Below are 18,964 nucleotides of genomic sequence, written 5' to 3' on the forward strand. Positions count from 1 at the left end.
AAGAGAAGCAGATGCACCAAGGGGGATTCCTGGTTGTTAGCCTGAAGCAACTAGGTAAGTGGTAGTGCAATTTGGTGGATGGGGAACCAGGGGAGAGGGGTTGGTTGAGACAATCAGATCATCCAAATACTCCTCTAAAGCAAATAGATCTACTCAGTCAGATTTTTAAGAACCTTTTGTGATAATGATAAAGTATGCACCTGACCCTTGAACAATACAGGTTTGAACAGTGCAGGTCCACTTATACACAGAATTTTTTTTATAGTATAGTAGTTAAATGTATTGTCTCTTCCCTAGGATTTATTAACATTTTCCTTTCTCTAGCTTAGTGTAACAATGCAATATATAATATATATATAAATATAAAATATGTATTCATTGACTTAAATTATCAGTAAGGTTTCCCATCAAAAGTAGGCTCTTAGTAGTTAAGGTTTTGGGGGTCAAAAATTATATGCAGTTTTTTGACTACACAGGGTTTTAGCGTCCCAACCCTTACATTGCTCAAGGGTCAATTGTATGTATACATATATGACTATGGAAATAGAGCTATTCTAACTTTGGAGACATTAGCATGTAAATCATACTTAAGTTAAAGCCACAGAAAAGTTAGGTAGACAATGTAGACAATGAAAAGAAGAAGGCTGAAGAATAAGCCCGAGACACTCAAAACACTTAACTGTTGGTCAAGGAGAAAGACTTAGGGGCCAAAAAGAAAGAGGAAGCTAAACATCATACATTACTGCAAAAATCCGGTGAAAAAAATGTTTTCTGAGAAGTGACTATGTCAGGTGTAGCTGAGAGGTTTAGTTCCCAGGACCAATTATTGAATTTGGCAACATGGTGGTCACTGTTAATTTTGAGCACTATAGAGAAAATGAGTGTTCAACTGGAGAGAAGTGAGGACAAAGTGAGACGGTAGGAGGTGGAAACAATAAGTTTTTTTTTTAATTTTTTTTTTAATTTTTATTTATTTATGATAGTCACAGAGAGAGAGAGAGAGAGAGAGAGAGAGAGAGAGAGAGAGAGGCAGAGACATAGGCAGAGGGAGAAGCAGGCTCCATGCACCGGGAGCCTGATGTGGGATTCGATCCTGGGTCTCCAGGATCGCGCCCTGGGCCAAAGTCAGGCGCCAAACCACTGCGCCACCCAGGGATCCCAGTTTTTTTTTTTTTTTAAGTTGTGCTAGATGTTTCTGAAGATAGATAAGTAAATGGGACACGGTCCTTGTTCTCAAAGAAGGTCCTTAATGTGTACAAAATCTTTCATCAACAATCTCTGAAAAATACATTTTTGATACAAAAGGGGTTATATTTTATATTAATAAGCACCTTACAAAGCCTGTTACTATGAAAAAGGAAACAGCTAGCTAAATAACATATTTTATTAGGAACACAAAATCTTCAGTGCATCAACAATTTTATCATTAGATTTTCAGATTATTTGTGTACAAACTAAAAATAAATTTTATCCATTTCACAAATTAAAATGCTCATTGTTCAGAATATGAGTATTCAAAAAAGAATTGTAGACAGTTTCTTTGTCCTATTTCCAAAATCTTCCTAGACAGGATGTTAGACAGCTACCATATATAACATGTGTGAATTGAATAAGATAAATGTGTCCTTTGCAAAAAAAAAAAAAAAAACAGTCTGAGATTTTATTTAATTATAGGTATGTGAATGAATAGTTTAGAATAATGTACCACTGTCATCAAATCATATCTTCATATACATGTATAATCCATTTTGTACAATGGTTTCAATTCACTGTGTATGTAATTAAATTGTAAGGTACAGTAATAGCTGCTGCTGAGCTGAAATCTTGCTTTTTTAGTTTAAAGAAATGAAAAGAAAACATAGTCTAGTGAACATCAAAGTACCTTTTTGAGACAGTTAAATCTCATCAAAGAGGTCTTCTGAACTACTGTTTCTTAGAGTTTCTAAAGACATGTTTTCAGCTGAGCTGTGCTCCTTTTTTGACGTCTCAGGTAGTGGAGGATCAAGCCTAGAGTATAAAGAAAATCAAGATAATTTTATTCTTAAAAATGACATATAGAGTAAAAGAAAATTAAGAGATACATAACAAATAAAAGTTAAATTCTATTTCAGAATTGGTTTAAAGACTCATTTCCCTATGCTGCATTAACATAAAAAAAGAGATGAAGAGAATTTAATTACTTTAACTGCTTTAGAATTAATCTGTCTCTATCCTGAACTAACAAAATTTCAAGGGCCTACAACAATATTCATAATTAAGGTCAAGAAATAAAATATCCTCTGTGTTGTAAGTCTTTTTATGCTAAGATACAGAAGGTCTCTCATTTCTTTAATAATCCCATCAATTTACATTTATAATTTACATCTTCCTTTGGCTCCCTTAAGTTCTATTAACATGCATTTTAATCTCTTATATCAGAAAATTCTGGCACATGAATTTCCTTTAGCAGTCTTTTGATTCTAAGTGTGTATATAACTAATAATGACATCACATTTTAGCAGTTGTTGATGAACATAAATGTTCACATTCACTTACTGAATTTACATCTCTTTACTTAGTACTAAATTTTATTCAGTTTCAGTCCTGGAGTTACCACATCCATGGTCTGACCTCTGTATTTATGTAAATGTTCTCTTTGAGTTGTAGGATAAAAGGCATGATGATCACAGATTGTTAACTGGATTCATAAAATGGTAAGCTGTAGGGTAATAGAGCTCAATCAGAAGGACCCTTGTATAAACTTTGTCCGTGGTTCTTTGTGGAACTTGAATAAAACATGCTTAAAATTGACAATTAGAGGTAGCTTCAGGGGCAATTATGACTAGGCTGAGTCAATGCACTAAAATTCAGGAATGCTCCTATATTTCCAACTTCAAAGGCAGAGGTGGAGTCATAGCAGCTAGGTACAACTGGAAGAGGATGGGACTTGAGGTCAGAACACCAAGATTTGGATCCAGGTCTTTTTCTTATTTAGCTAAGTGACTTTAGACAAATCATTTAACCTAACTAGACTTCTGTTTTCTCACCTATAAAACTGAGATAATACCTGTATCAGAGGTGGTCTAAAGATTAAATGAGAGGTCATATATGAAAATGCTTGTAAATTCCCACAAAACATTTGGAAACTATTATTATTAGCTGCTAATACTGCATAAACTACAAAAAAATAAAGAGCTCCTGCTAATAGCTTCTTTAATTTAAAAGGATAACCAATTAAAAGTCCCCAAACATTGAGTTTGTTTAGATTATAAGCATTTCAAAAATCCAGCACCTACACTTAGTCGCACAGATTATTAAAAATGAATCTGCCACAGGGTCTTCCTTGGCCTCCTGACTGCATACAATTAACTGTGATTGGCTGCCACTAGACCTGGGACATGCTCTGTCTTATCCTGAGCAAGCCAAGTTCAGACAACATTACGCTCACAAGAATGCTAAGATGCTAGGTTAACGCATTATCACGATGACAAGTCCTCCCTCTGGGAACTTTAATGTTAAAATTAACAATAAATACGGACGCAATTATTGTAACATGTAATTAAACATCTAAAAATATATTTCATAGAAGGAGAAAATGATATAGTACAGAATAAAAGTATAATTATTACATGTATAAGTTTTCAATGCCAACTCAACACATTAAACACTTTTCTCTGGCCCTAAATGTCTTAGAGGTGCTTTTTCTCCTCCTAGCGAAATGGAGAATTCATTTTTTTCAATTAAAAAGTCAGACCTTGAGAAATCTCTGATCTTGTTCATGGTTTACAATCAGAACACAAAGATCAATCAATTTAGTTTTAAAAGAGATGGTTCCCATCTCTTTCTAAAGTCACAAGGAGCTAAAGAATTAAATTTTGACTCCTTTGTTCTTAGTGCCTTGTACATAATAGCTGTTCAACAAAAGTTTCTCAATGAATAGAGATCATTTTTTGACAGCTTTTATATCTGTGGTAAGTCAACGAGTAAATTTAGAACTCTTCTCACAACCAAAAGAAAAGTTTAATCATTTATATAAGTAGTAAATATTGTAAAAAGCAAAAAAGAAAATAAAAATGTCCATCATCCTATTTTGCATTATTTGTATTTTCATGGTTTTTATTTTTACAAAAATGGGATCATTCTCTATATATATATTTTTGCTTTTATTTTTAAAAATTTTTTAAAGATTTTATTTATTTATTCATTAGAGACACAGAGAGAGAGAGAGAGAGAGAGAGAGAGAGAGAGAGAGGCAGAGAGGCAGAGACACAGGCAGAGGGAGAAGCAAGCTCCACGCAGGGAGCCTGACGTGGGACTCGATTCTGGGTCTCCAGGATCACGCCCTGGGCCGAAGTCAGGCGCTAAACTGCTGAGCCACCTGGGCTGCCCTAATTTTGTTTTGTTTTGTTTTTCCCTAATTTTGTTTTTAGAGAATTTTTTTTACTCTACACATAAATAGTATCTTTGCATATTAAAAGATACAGATATACCTTAATCATTAATTTCAATCTGGTTGTACTAAGTATTAATCTACTGATGGATACTTGGGTTGTTTCCATTTTCTTAATGCTCTTAAAAAACAACAAAACAATTAACATCCTTAAACATGTATCTTAGCATACTTATCCCATTATTTTTTCCATGAACATGCTCATTCCAAGAATCCATGCTTAGAGGTGACATTTGAAAGCAAATAATTCAGAGAAACTGTATCTAAAGTCTTAATAAAAAAGTGAGCTAAACTAGTAATTTGAAACTTGGGAGTTCCTCTCTAATTTCAAACATTAATTATGGCCACTATAAGTCCTAACTGTTCCACAAAGAGTTTTTTTTTCAACCTTCCACATTCAGACTGATTTTCTTCTTTTCTTTGATCATGTAAAGTACCTAATGTCTACATGCTCTATTTCTATATGTAATTTTATTCATTTAACCAATATTTATTTCATATGTACTACGAACAGCTAATTTTGTTAGGGGAATTAAAGAAACTGACAAAGATATCAAATGATTGATTCCTGCCCTTGAGACGCTTTCAGTTAAACTTTTTACTTTTACTAATTTTTAAAAACTGTGTCTTCCATCTTAAAAAAATTTATAAGTAGCTTGAAGTAACTATGTAATATAATTTGCTAACAAACAGTGATTTATCCTCCTAGGAATCTCTACAAACATTGTATCAATATTTAGGATTCAGAAGATTTTTCAGATAGTTTTTGTGGGAAGCATTCAACAGGACAAATTCTGAATCCAGGGTCAAGGACTTTTATTTATGCTCCATCACTTTGAGATTTTGGTCGGGTGGCTGCACTTTTCTGGATCTGTTTCTTAATTTAATTTGTGGGAAGTCAGGATTACCATAAATGATCTTGGAGCTCTTCCAGGTCCTAAATTCTGAAAACAGTTACACTCAGTTCAGAACAGACTACTTTCCAAAACATAGGTTCTCAATAAATATCTGTGGAATAAATGAATACTGTGAATTAAAGAAGAATGGTTAATGACAAGAAGAAACTACCTTTGTAGAGTTTAATGTTGAATTATAAGGCTTTTTTAAAAATAAAGGGAGTAAGTGGAACTAGATGATGAGAGCTTTACTAAAAGATGACTTATGTTCTCAATAACACACTGCAGAGATTTCTGTTTTATTGGCTTGATTCCACACTGTATTACAACACACGCATATACACAACTGAACAGGAACTACACCTTGAATCAAAACTGCACTACCACCATCTAATTAATGATGAATAATGAAGATCAAAAACTTTCTGGGACTTGAATTACCAACATCTTTTAAAATGTTATTTCCAGTTATTGGCTCATTTTGTAAAGGATATTTTCTCAGCCTAGTTTAATACTGGTATTGCCATGGCTGGAATATCATCCTTTTCTTATTCAAATGAGAAACATTAGTATAGTTTGGAGTGAATTACTTGTATTTTGTTACATATTCGGAGAATAATATTCCTGAAACTTATCAATGTGCCAATCTGAGCAAAATGAGAGATCGGGAAAACTGTGTAGTGATTAATGGCACTGTGACACTTGAAAAATGGTTCTGAAATAAAAAACCAAAGGTCAATTTTTATATGGCCTAACTATACCTCCACACAATACACACATAAAGTTCAGGGAAATGTCTTTAGGATCTCAGGACAGAAAAGGGGTTTTTTGTTAGTTTGTTTTTTAACAGAAACAATAAAGATTGATAAGTTCAATTACATTAGAAGCATTAGAAGTACTTCTAATCATCAGTAGACACCTTAAAGAGAATGAAAAGAAGACAAGTTACAAACTGAAAGGAGATATTGCAGCATATGCTACTGACAAAGGATTACTAACTAAAACTCCTATAATGTTTTAAAAATCAACAAAATTTAAAAATGTGTGCCAAAGACCACAGGAACTTCCAAGAGAAGGGAACAGTAGGGGCAAATAAGCATATGATAATAAACTCGACTTCACTGGTAACCAAGGAAATGAAAACCAGTATGAAATAGTTTACATCACATTAGCAAAAATGAAAATGTCCAACAATAGCAAAGATCGTGGAGGACATGGAATATAACAAGATAAATTACTACTAGTTAAAGTATAAACAGTGACATCATTTTTGGGTAATAATTTAGCCACAAGTGCCCAGGTACATGGAGATGTATATACCTAGACTCAGGAATTCCACCCCCATCCACATATTCTAAAGAAACATTTGCATATCCATGTCAGGAGACACGTGCACAAGTGCTTTCATTAGTGCATTGTTTGTAATAGCAAAAAAAAACTGTGAAAACTACCCAAATGTCTTTCCACAGAAAAATGGGCAAATAAGTCATAGAATTTTCACATCATGGACTATATACTACAGCTCTACACATACATGAATCTCAGTGTTGAACAAAACTGCAAAGCACAAAAGAATGTTCATAATATGATTCTATTATTCAAAACATGCAAAGTTCAAAAGCATGCAAAACCAGACAGTATTCTTCTGTGAACACCAGTGTGTATGTATGTGTGTGTGTGTGTGTGTGTGTGTGTGTGTGTGTGTGTGGTGTCAGTATAACTGTGTAGGATATAGGTACAGAGTAGTTATGGATCTTATTTGCTCTTCCATGACTGTTCTCAGATTCCTGGGTGTGTAAGTTTGGTTTCTGTGAAGATGGTGATATAGAAGAGGGGCAAGTTTAGCATTAGGCATAAAGGGTTTGCTTTTAAACTTTAAACTTACATTAGGCATCAAGAGTCTGCACGATATGCGAATGGAGCTAGATGGTGAACAAGTCAACCATTACGCAGAGGGAGTGCGCAGGGGAGAAGATCGGACTCTATGTAGAGAGACTGCAGTCACTGCTGTATGACTGGCACCAAAGGTAAATGAATTGAAGAGAACTATATTATCAGAGAAAACAGTTTAATATAGAATTCTAGAGAATATTAAAATTGCACAGCAGACAGAAATGATTAAAAGGAGAGTGAAATGGAATGATGTGAAAGATACGGAGAGAACCAGAGAGAATGCTATCACAAGAGCCAAAGGCCAAGTTTATTTTGTGTGTCTGTGGTTTATGCTCTTTCCAATGCCACCCAAATGCTGTTTCTTTTTTACACAACTTTGCTGAATCAATAAATTCACGTTTTCATCCCCTATGAATTATCTGGGAGTTGAGAAGAAAAGCGCCGAAGGATGCTGTTTATGCTTGTGATTTACCATAGAAAAGAATAAAGGCAATGTTTTCTGTTGGAAAGAGAAAAGTCTTAAACTCTTGGGCTGCAGCTGCTGTAGCAAGTATCTAACAAAATGGTCAGTTCCTGTCTGGCCACCAAAGCAGGTCATTGTAAAATAGCTGTTTCTCTCACATTGTATTTGTATCTATGTGTATACTATCAACTCCCATGGCATCCACCCATCTCATCTCTGACTTCCCCTGGGCTCAGGGTAAAGGTCAGATGTAGTACGAGGGGTGAGGTAAGGGCCATGTATTGGGAGAGAATCAGACCTGAGCACTGGCAAAGACACACATTATTTGGTAATAATAAAGGCCAACATCCAATGATCTATGTTTTAGGAGGTAACAAATCAAGCCTTCATCAAAAGGACCACAAAAAGCAGCCAAGTCAAAGTATTATGTACCTGCTACTATAAAATACCTGGCCAGCTACCATACTGACCTTAACAGAGTTCCCACTATGAAATAAACCCAATTACAGAAACATTTTTTTAAATGGAAATGTTTTAAATGTATGCTTAAAGACTCAACATCACCAGAGTTACCACAATATTTTCAAATTAAATTTCAGTATTTAAAAAATGTTTTGATCTTAGAATAAGTGGGAAAAGTAGCCTCAAATTTCTAGTTGACCTTATAAAAACCAAAAGCATATCCTAAACAAATTAACAGACTGAAGTCATCAGGATTCGGTAAAACAAGTCCTGAATGTTGTCTGGAATTCTGTGGGTCTAGACAACATTTTTTGGCCTGAAAAAAATGAAAGAAAGGAAGCTGAAACTTTCTGACAAGCAAAATGGCAATTAAAGAAATTGTGTTAGTTAATTTCAATTAAATTTCTAAAGATATCTTTTTCTAAAGAATAGGACTTTGCCGTTCAAACTTATTAAGAACAAGAAGAAAACAGAAATATGCTTCCGAAATAAGTAATTCTGATTAAAACAAAGAAAGGAGAATTATGAAGAGTGACTATACTTAATGCCAAAAAGCTTGATAGGTATTGGGAAAGAAGGATAATTCTAAAATTTCCCTATAAAAATATATATTATGAACTTGAAAAAAAAGATTCTGTGGTTCTACATAATTCAATGTCAAATGTCACAACCATTAAGACCTGTATGTCCATAATCCACAAGGATGCCAAAGTTTATGCAGGAATTTCATAATAAATTGGAAGATTTTGTTACTCTCATTGTACTTTATTCAGGTAAATTATATTACTCTGGTAATTCATCAGATGATTAATATCAGAGTCTATACCTTTGAAAAATCAATACCTGAAGAACCCTAACTAAACCTCACTTCTTCCTGTATTCGTTGCAAGTTTTGAAATGGTATAAGTGACATTTGCTACTGTTGATCTATGCTTATAAAAGTAGAAAACTGTCATCGTGGTAGAAAATGATTCTCCACAACCTTAATATGAAGACAGGCCACTGCTTATTGTGGTTTTATGTACTACAATTGAAGCCTCCCTCACTAGAAAGCTTCTCAGGGAGAGACTCTGCTTTACTAGACCTCACTCAGAAGAGTTCTAATAATTGCATGTATTAATTAATAAACAAATGACTGAAAAAATGAGGCAGACCGTGCTAACAGAAGCAGAAGTCTCAATAAAGTTAACCTGCCCAAAGCCACAGAGCCAGTAAGCACAAGTCAACGACGGAGCAAGGATACTGGCCGAGGTTTCCTCACTCCCAAATCCACACCCATCATGCCACACGGGTATATGGGAGTCACTAATTCTTACTTCTCGGGCAGAGGAAGGTAGCTTAGTGTAAAGCAGTGTGTCTCAAAAGGTAATTCTTTTTTAAAAAAAATATTTTATTTATTTGAGAGACAGAGAAAGAGAGAGAGAGAGAGAAGGAGAGAGAGAGAGAGAGAGAGAGAGAGAGCACATGAACAAAGACAGAGGGAGAGGGAGAAGCAGACTCCCAGCTGAGTAGGGAGCCAGATGTGGGGCTCAATCCTAGGATCCTGGGATCATGACCTAAGCCAAGGGCAGACGCTTACCCAAATGAGCCACCCAGGCTCCCCTCAAAAGGTAAATCTATAAGATACTCTCAAAGAATGATATCTGTGGTCCAAAATGTTTGAAAAATATGCATTTTTCTCCACAAAGTCCCCTTACTGTTTCATGTACATAATATTCATTAAAAGTTATGGAAATTCTTCCATAAATGAATTTGTTAATTAAATTATTAAGTAAAACAAAAGCAAGGTGCAGACAAGTATGTGTAGATCATGCGTGTATATACACATATACACACACACACACACAGAATAGCTCTAGGCTGGAAGGAGTCATAAGAAACTAGTAATGGCCAACTCTGGGGAAAGGAACTTGGGCTGAAGAACAAAGATACTTTCGGCTGGATATTCTCTTAAACAGTTAAGGCTTTTTTTTTTTTTTTTTTTTTAAACCTTATACATAGATCATGTCTTTGTAAAGCACTTTAAGAAGAAAGAAGCTTGTTTACCTGGGTTTTGGAAGTGAACTTGGAAGTCGAAGCCTCTTTCTTCACTATCTCTCAACTACTAACATCCCACAAAACCAGTGTTCTCTGAACAGACTGCATTACCCGCTGCTTCCTTGAGAATACATCATCTGTTAGCCTGAACTCCAAATTTTAGTGATTTAATAATGAAGGAAAATAAAACTACAGAAAAAAGCAGACAGAACTGTACTTTTGGTTACCAAGAGAAATGGAAAAAACTACGGACACTAACACCCCGCCATGAAAGTTAGTGATCTCTAGTTTCACCACAGTGCGGAACCAGCTGTTTGAGTTTCCTGCTGCTGCTGTAACAAATCACCATAGCGTAAGGGCTTACAACAACACAGATCCATTCTCTTACCATTCTGGAGGTCTGCTGTCTGACCCAGATTTCACTGGACTAGTATCAAGGTGTTGGCAGAGCTGTGTTCCTCTCTGGAGGCTCTAGCGGAGAATTTATGTCCTTGCCTTTTCCAGCTTTCTGAGCTACCTGCTTACTCCATCTTCAAACCCAGCAATATCAGAAGGACTCGGCCTCGTAGCACAGCACTCTGACTTTGCTTCCTTCATCACATCTCCTTCTCTGCCTCTCCTCTCTCTTTCCCATTGAAGAACTGTGTGATATATTGGGCCCACCAGGATAATCTAGGATATTGAGCTGCTGTGAAGGTCAGCTGATTAGCAGCTTTAATTCATCTGCAACTCTTCTGCCACGTGATCTAACTTGGCTTTGGTTCCAGGAATTAAGACCTAGAGTCTTTGGAAGGGTGGTGGCCATTCTTTCCCCTACTCCTGACTTAATTTGGTTAGGGCTCAATTGTTATTCTAATCAATCAGCTTAAATACGTTTCAGGCTAACTGAATAGAGAAACAGGTTGTGTAAGAGGACATGCAAGGCCCAGAGCTCAAAGAAACCGTCAACCTGCCTGGAGGAGGCATCTGCAAGGTGTGTGTGATATGAACTAAAACTCCAAAGAGCCCACACTGTATCTTCTTATCCAGAGATAAACTGAACCAGATTCCCTGAGAAAGGCTGGCAACTACTATCACGCATCACCTATCCATTCACTATTATATTGAGTGCTTAGTCCATTACTGAATGCTTATTCTCCATGGGTCAGAGACCCAGAAGACTGTTCTAGATGTTTAGAATACAAAGGTGAGCATACAAACCATTCAAGGCAGAGGTAGCATCAGCCTCTGAGCTCCCATGAAATTAGACTTACAGTAACCCTGGTCTAGGCTGTGTTTAGAGGCTTGTCTACAGTGCTGTGTTTTATTACGACAGTTCTAAAGAGTTAGTCTGTTAAAGAACCATAGAAATGCCACCCTCATAGGAATGTGACACATGTGCTATCAGGCCCTTCTAAGCAGGGCCACATGCTTAGAAGGGCCTCATCCTTGGCTTGCTGTTCTATTACTATCCTGAAACTGTTAATAATTTTTCACAAAGGGGCTCTGCATTTTCATTTTGCACTGAGCCTGTAAAATATTGTAGTTTGTCTTGACCATGAATATTGAGTGACCTCAGTATACCAGTCCCAAACTGGACCTAACCAGTTGCTCAGACTTCTGGACCGATAAACAGTGGGGACTTTTTCTTTTATTTTTATTTATTTATTTATTTCAATGGGGACTTTTTAAAAACCAATTATGTACTGATGTACTGGACTCATTCTGTCCTATTCAAATCTAGTTTTGATCCTTAATTAGCATAACCACCAGTAAACCTCCTTTCTAACACTTAATATGCACCTACTTTTTCTCTCCTGGGAAATACCTGAATGTTTTTTCTTTTGGCCTGCAAATTAATGAATATGTATTTTCTTTATAAATACATACTTTGCTTTATTAGGCTTTTCCTCTTCCTTTTTTCTTCTAAAATTCTATTGTCTTTTGTTTTATAGTAAGACAACTCGATTTCTACCTTAATTAATAGGTTTCTCCATTATATTAGTCCTGGCTTGTGGACTTTATTCTCAGCGTTCTTAAAATTAACCAGTCTAATTAGTCCTCCACTAGCAAAGCAGCAAGGCTGTCATTAGTGCCATCCTAAGCTGTGGCTTATCCACCTCCTTCCCTTTGGATTTATTATCAGTCAGTTCCAAATACTTCCTGATTATTTTCCTAGGCTTTCATGGAAAAGGTGACTAAGGATGATTACGCAGTCAGACTTTTTTTAAAAAGTAGAACTATTCTGTGTCATCACTAATATCACAATAACTTTTATATAAGATGAGCTGAGTACTATATAACTGATACATAAAGTAAACCAAAAAACCACTTCTTCACATAGGATATTAATTCATCTTGGTATTATGGGTGAAATGTAAAGAGTCATTGCTCAAGTTCTGTGAGATGCTCTGTTTGATAGAAACATTTCAGAGAGGAGTCAGAGCACTGGAAGAAGGCAGATGGAAATAATCTACACAATTCTGCAGATTTTGATTCTGAATTATAAAGATTAAACTTTTCAGTTGTTTTAAAATATATAACCAAACTTAAAGTAAAGCCTAGCTGATTAGGGAGACAGAGTGTTTTAAAAACAACTCATTTTATCTCACAACTGGTAGCAATTCACTGTTGTAGATAACACAGTACAAGGCATGGAGGATGGAATCTACATGCTCAAAGTGACTGAAGAAAGACCTATCTTCCCTTTAGACCCCAGAAAAATTTATTACACATATGGTGTTATGATTCCAGTAAAAGTTCAAATGTCACCACTGAACTTTTATTTATCATTCAAAAACTACATGAAATAAACTCAAAGATTATATAAAAGTTGACTGAATCCACACAGAAAGCTATTGACTACAGTTGTGTGTTTTGTTTACATAGTTATATTTACTAAGTAAATTATATACATTTTATCATTGTAATATCTATGATTACCAATTATAATTACCAATTTTTTCAAGATTTTGTACTTAATTAATGTTTATTTTAAAGAATAGGTATGACACATGGTTTCACTAGTGTATTAGCTGATGCAAATGAATTTCATTTTTTAAAATGTCCTATGTAATCAATCCCTTAAGAAAAACATAAAAATAGTATTTTTTAATCACAATGGTCCAAAATTCATAGTGGATGAACTTTTTACACAGTATTCAGAAGTACCACTAACAAATTTAATTAAATCAATGTTTTATTAAGGCATTGATTTGATTTGCCAAAAAGCAGGACTCACTGTAGCATTTAATTATTAAGGCTTGAATAGACAAATTCAGGAAATAATATCGATTAGCAATTCAAACAACTATTGTTACCTAACGGACCTTACTTTGCTACCATAGAAGGCTATATCTATCTCAGCCTTGATTGTCTGTCATCTGAACTATATCATTAACTTTCTCCCTTCTCTTTTCATTTCTTTTCCCTTCAGCCCAGCTTCCAACTGTTGCTAATTAGTTATCTTTCTATGACACAAGTCTGATTATCTTCCACTCCTACAATGCTGTAGTTGAAACTCCCTTGGCATAGCAAATAAAGAAAGAAATCACTACACAATTTCTGGCTTCATGGCTATCTTTCCAGCTCTAACTATCCAATGCTCTTCTATACCAAACTTGTCATTCACCAAACTTCCATTGTGATACTTTTTCATGTAATTCCCTCAGCCTGAGGTCTTTTTCTCCTAAGTTCTTTACTTAGCAGACTCCCACTCATCATTAAAAGCCAAAGGGCACCTGGGTGGTTCAGTTGGTTAAGTATCCAACCCTTGGTTTCGGCCCAGATCATGATCTCATGGTTTATGAGATTGAGCCCTACACTGGCTGTCTTCAGTGGGAAGTTTGCTTGAAAGAGTCTCTCCCTCTACCCATCCCCCGGCTCTCTCTCTCTCTCTCTCTCTCTCTCTCAAATAAATAAATAAATCTTAAAAAAAAAAAAGCCAAATTCAGATGTCATTCAGATGTCACTGCTCTTGGGAAGCCTTCCATATTTTCCTAGGCAGAGAAATTAATTATCTCCTATTCTCCCACAGTATATCCTAAATCAAGTAGGTCATTGCTGTGTAATAAACCACGCTACATTTAGCAGCCCCAATGACCTCTGTATTATGCTCATACTTTCTGTCAATCAGGAATGTGAACAAGGCACAGTGGAGGATGGGTTGTCTTTGTGCCATGGCATTAGGGCATTAACTGGGAATACTGGAAAATGGGGCTGACATAATGGTTGGGAGCTAGAATTCTCTGACAGCTCATTCAGTCCTATCTGGTGTTTGGACTGGGAGGCCTCAAAGATCAGGACTGGCTACTGGAGAGTCTTCAGTGGCTTAGCTTCCTCACAGCACGGCAGCCTAGAGTACTCAGACTTCTTATATAAAAGCTTAGGGTCTCTAAGCACAAGGTTTCTGACCTAGTCTCTGGAAAACATACAGCATCACTTTTCCTGCATTCTGCTGTTACAAATGAGTCAAAAGCCCACCCAGACTGAAGGGGAGGAGACAGAGAAACCACCTCTTAATAGGAGTAAACCACAGATTTTAATTCTGTACATCTTTGTCACTTATATTGCAAGCAACTGGAGAACAGGAAGTATGATTTAGAATAATGTTTCATTCAGAATTTGGCGCAATTCCTAGAATAAAGAACTATGTGCATTGAAACTGACTAAAAAGTGTCTTGTTGAGGGCATCTGCCTTTTTTCTCTTGGAGAGGAGTGTGAAAAAAGCTATAGCTATTTTCATATTTCATTTACACAGAATAAAAACTATTCCCGATGAGAATGGCAATAATATAGACTTTTTAGAAATCCCATCACATAAAATAAATTTAAACTTCATTTTAGGTTCTGCAAAGAAATTTTAATTTCTGACAACTACTGCTGGATCATAGCTAACTCCCTTTCCATTGTGAAGTAACTTAACTATTTTTTCCAAGTAGTTTGGCTGTTTACAAATTTCTATGCTTGCAAGTTCATACTAATACCATTAGTTTAGTTATACCCCCACTTTACTGGAATGTTTGGGAAGGGAAAGTTGTGGTTAAATTAATGATGTTTCAATCCTCACGGCTAAAAGCCTCACCAGCGAATGCTGGCCATGTTCTAAGTAAACACATATTCAGAACCATACTTGTTAGTGGAATTTTCTATTAAGATTCACTGAGTTATAGTTTAAGCTTTAGGAATGTTAGTCCATCTAAACCTCCTCTATCTGGCTATTGAGAAATGACTAGAAAAAATAAGTAATCATACTTTCCTTAAAAATGCAACTGAAAGTCAAAGGTAAAATAAAGTCTTCAACTCTATGCACTCTTTATTCTAAGAAGAAATGTGATCCCTGTTAGCAACAGGGAGTTATCACCATCAATCTTACCATCAATGAGCAATGAAGAAGGAGAATAAGATTTCAAATATCAGAAACCATAAAGAGATATTAAAATGTTGAACCAAGAAATTCTAACACTTGTTTGGAATTAGAAAAGCTGTCATCCGTAAATTCACACAGTCCCAAAATATAAGCATGAAAACTGAACAGGCTACAAACATGCATGGAAAACAGTCAGTTAGATTCTACAGTCTGATCATCATTTCCCTTAAAATATATATAACCGCCAAATTCCCCTCCAAGTGTTATTGGCCTCTATGGATGGGTAAACAGAGAACATTTTAAATTAATTCATTTAAATTGCTGTCCATAGCGCATTTTTTTTATTGTTTCAGTAAAAATAGGCTCATCTGACACACTATAAAAGAAAAAAGATGTTTGATATGTCCTCTTTTATCACTGGACAGTTTTCTGCAACTAAGAAACTTGGAAGTGACTAGAAGGAGCAATTAAAAATCCTATTTGTAAGATCACAAGTTTCTAGAAAGCAGGAACGAACCATGGTTCTGTGTGTATAGTTTAACTCATCCAGAACATTTGCAACTAAGGAAAGAGCTGTTTTCTTTAAAAAGTTTCTTTTTCAACTTAAACTCAGGACACAAATTTTAGAAATGTTATAAATAACAGATTTTCTCAGGTCATTTCACTAAAACTACCAAGTCTATGATGAACAAACTATTAGTAAGTAGTAATGAATGAGAATAGTCAACACAATTATAAAAACCTGTTTTTCATACTTTTCTTACTTCAACCAGTATTTTCTCAGTACAAGGCATTATGCTAGCCTCTGAGATAAATAAGTAAAACATAACTCAAAACTCTGAAAATCTCTAGTAAACAAAAAGTTTAAAGAATTAAGTATAATATGCTGTGATGAAGGACATAAAAATATTGATTTAGAATATTAAAAATTATTTTATGTTTCAAATCCAGATGTCAGGAACGTATCTTTCCTTACAGAAGGCTTATTTGTATTTGCAGTTATATACATAAAAATTAACACATTACACATACAATGCTATTTGATGCTTACTACATGGTAATTTCCCATAACTCTTAGATACTTGGCCATCAATGATTAAAATTCTTACTCATAACAGCCATAACTGGCTATAAAAGTTAAGCAACTTTTCTCATAAGGAAATGGAATTGAATGCTATATCAGAACACTGAATACTTAAGGGAAATGCTTATTTATATTCATGGGAATTTTATTAAAATAAAGATAAATGCTATTAGATACCTAGACAAACTCAATCCGAATATCCAACATTTGGGCGGGGGGCGCTAAAAGTCTACTTCCACATATGAATGTCCCTTCTAGCTTCAGAATTTCAGTATTGTATTTTTAGGACAGAAGATCATAGTGCAACTTTTAGGTTGCATCCAAAGACATGAATTCTGGGGACACTTGGGTGGCTCAGTGGTTTAGAGCCTGCCTTTGGCCCAAGGCGTGAACCTGGCTGGAGTCCCAGGATCGAATCCCACATCAGGCTCCCTGCATGGAGCTTGCTTCTCCCTCTGCCTGTGTCTCTGCCTCTCTCTCTCTCTCTCTCTCTCCCTACCATGTCTCTCATGAATAAATAAATAAAATTAAAAAATCTTAAAAAAACCCCAAAGACATGAATTCTGTATTACCTACTTTCCTTATTTTGAGTGTTGAATCATAATCAAATAAATACTCCTTAAGTGAAATAGTTACTACTTAAACATTTGGTAAGAAGAAATTATGAGTTTCCCAAATCACTTCTTAGGATGACTTGGTTTTCAGAGTACTTGGGGTGGCTCAATTGACTGAGCCTCTGCATTAGGCTCAGGTCATGAGCCCTACAGGGGGCTCCCTTCTCAGTGGGGTGTCTGCTTCTCCCTCCCCCTGTTCTTGTGCTCTCACTCACTCTTACTCTTTATTCTCTCTCTCTCTCAAAAAAAAAAAAAAAAAAAAAGGATGACTTGGTTTTCAAATTCAGAAATTCTAATTCTTATATTAATCCCAGTGGATGCAAGCAACAACAAAAAATATTTACTTTTTGGTATATACAGTAGTATACATGTAATATATAATATGTAATGTGTATATTACAAAACTTCAGAGAAATAGAATAAAAACTAATATTATCCTCTGTCCATTTACCTGTTGATATTTTCATGTAAAATCATTTTGGATTTATATATATATGTGTATATATATATATGATACACATATAATATATGATCTTTTAAAAATAATACTATGAAAAATACTTGTATTACATTTCTCTTAAAAATTTGCTGAGGATTACCTTTACTTGTCAATAATTATGGCCCTACATATTTTTAATGGTCTCATAGTATATTCTTTTATTTATATATTTTATTATTGTATTGAGATACAATAACTGACTCTCCATTCAAAGTCAAATATTATAAACAATTCATATACCTAATGTAAATCACATTTCAGTGAACATCCTTGAATATAGTCCTTCTAGGCAATGCTCTTCATGCAACAATTCTATTTAATTCTAAGCAACGGGCAGCCCAGGTGGCTCAGCGGTTTAGTGCCGCCTTCAGCCCAGGGCGTGATCCTGGAGACCCGGGATCGAGTCCCACGTCAGGCTCCCTGCATGGAGCCTGTTTCTCCCTCTGCCTGTGTCTCTGCCTCTCTCTTTCTCTCATGAATAAATAAAATCTTTAAAAAAATTAATACTTCTAAGCGAAAATGGTTTGTTATAACATTATAGTTCCTGATAGTTCTTACTCTTAGGAATACTAAAGGGAGAAGTACAGTTTACAGCCAAGAGAGTAGCATTTATGCTTTTAAAGTACCTGAAAATTAAATTATTTTTTAATGAAAGTTCCATTTTGAAACAATGGGATTTTTGCCATAGAAAAAGTTAAAGTACTACTTAGAGATAAAAATGCTAATGGGAGCAATGACTACAGTAACTATCAATATAAACCTCAGAAATAAAATGATTAAAATCTGGGGAAATGAAGAGAGTATTCATAAAATCCTTTTATATTACCAAATAGAAAAAGATCAGATATTCCTTAGGTTTCTTCTTGAAGACTGCCTCACCCCTTTCTTTCTAGTCATAAAACATTTTAATACTACACATCCGAGGTAGACTTCATACATATTATATACTCTGATTTTTGTTCCTTTTTCTTGGAGAAATTAGATAAGGCCATATGACCCTATGACAGGAATATTTTGTGTCTGTTTGTTGAAGTATGGGTCAAACTCTCTCTCTTATATATAAACTAAATGGTTATTATTCACTTGGAAATAAGGCAAAGAGGAGTTCTTCACAGGATTCAGGAAGAGTCAGAGCTGATAATGTTTCCAAATTTAGCATGCAGAGAGAAGTAAAAGGATTAAAAGATAAAGATAACATATGCACTGAAAAGTGTTATTTCTTGTGGTATTGATATTTTGC

General features: G+C 35.1%; 1 protein-coding gene across 7 annotated transcripts in view; it reads right to left on the reverse strand.

The window, feature by feature from the left end:
- The window catches only part of XRCC4 (X-ray repair cross complementing 4), a 232,192-nt gene that overhangs the window by 13,246 nt on the left and 199,982 nt on the right, over positions 1-18,964 (reverse strand). For 4 of the 7 annotated variants that reach the window (XM_038532412.1, XM_038532410.1, XM_038532408.1 and 1 more), the window contains one exon: positions 1,883-2,007. In XM_038532412.1, coding sequence (XP_038388340.1) covers positions 1,896-2,007 — 112 coding nt within the window. In that variant the 3' untranslated portion in view covers positions 1,883-1,895. Of the gene's footprint in view, positions 1-1,138; positions 1,279-1,348; positions 2,008-18,964 lie in introns of those variants that run through there. The other 3 variants (XM_038532414.1, XM_038532411.1, XM_038532413.1) reach the window with 2 other exon arrangements.

The sequence above is a fragment of the Canis lupus genome, chromosome 3 (assembly GCF_011100685.1).
Source record: "Canis lupus familiaris isolate Mischka breed German Shepherd chromosome 3, alternate assembly UU_Cfam_GSD_1.0, whole genome shotgun sequence".
Taxonomy (NCBI): domain Eukaryota; kingdom Metazoa; phylum Chordata; class Mammalia; order Carnivora; family Canidae; genus Canis; species Canis lupus.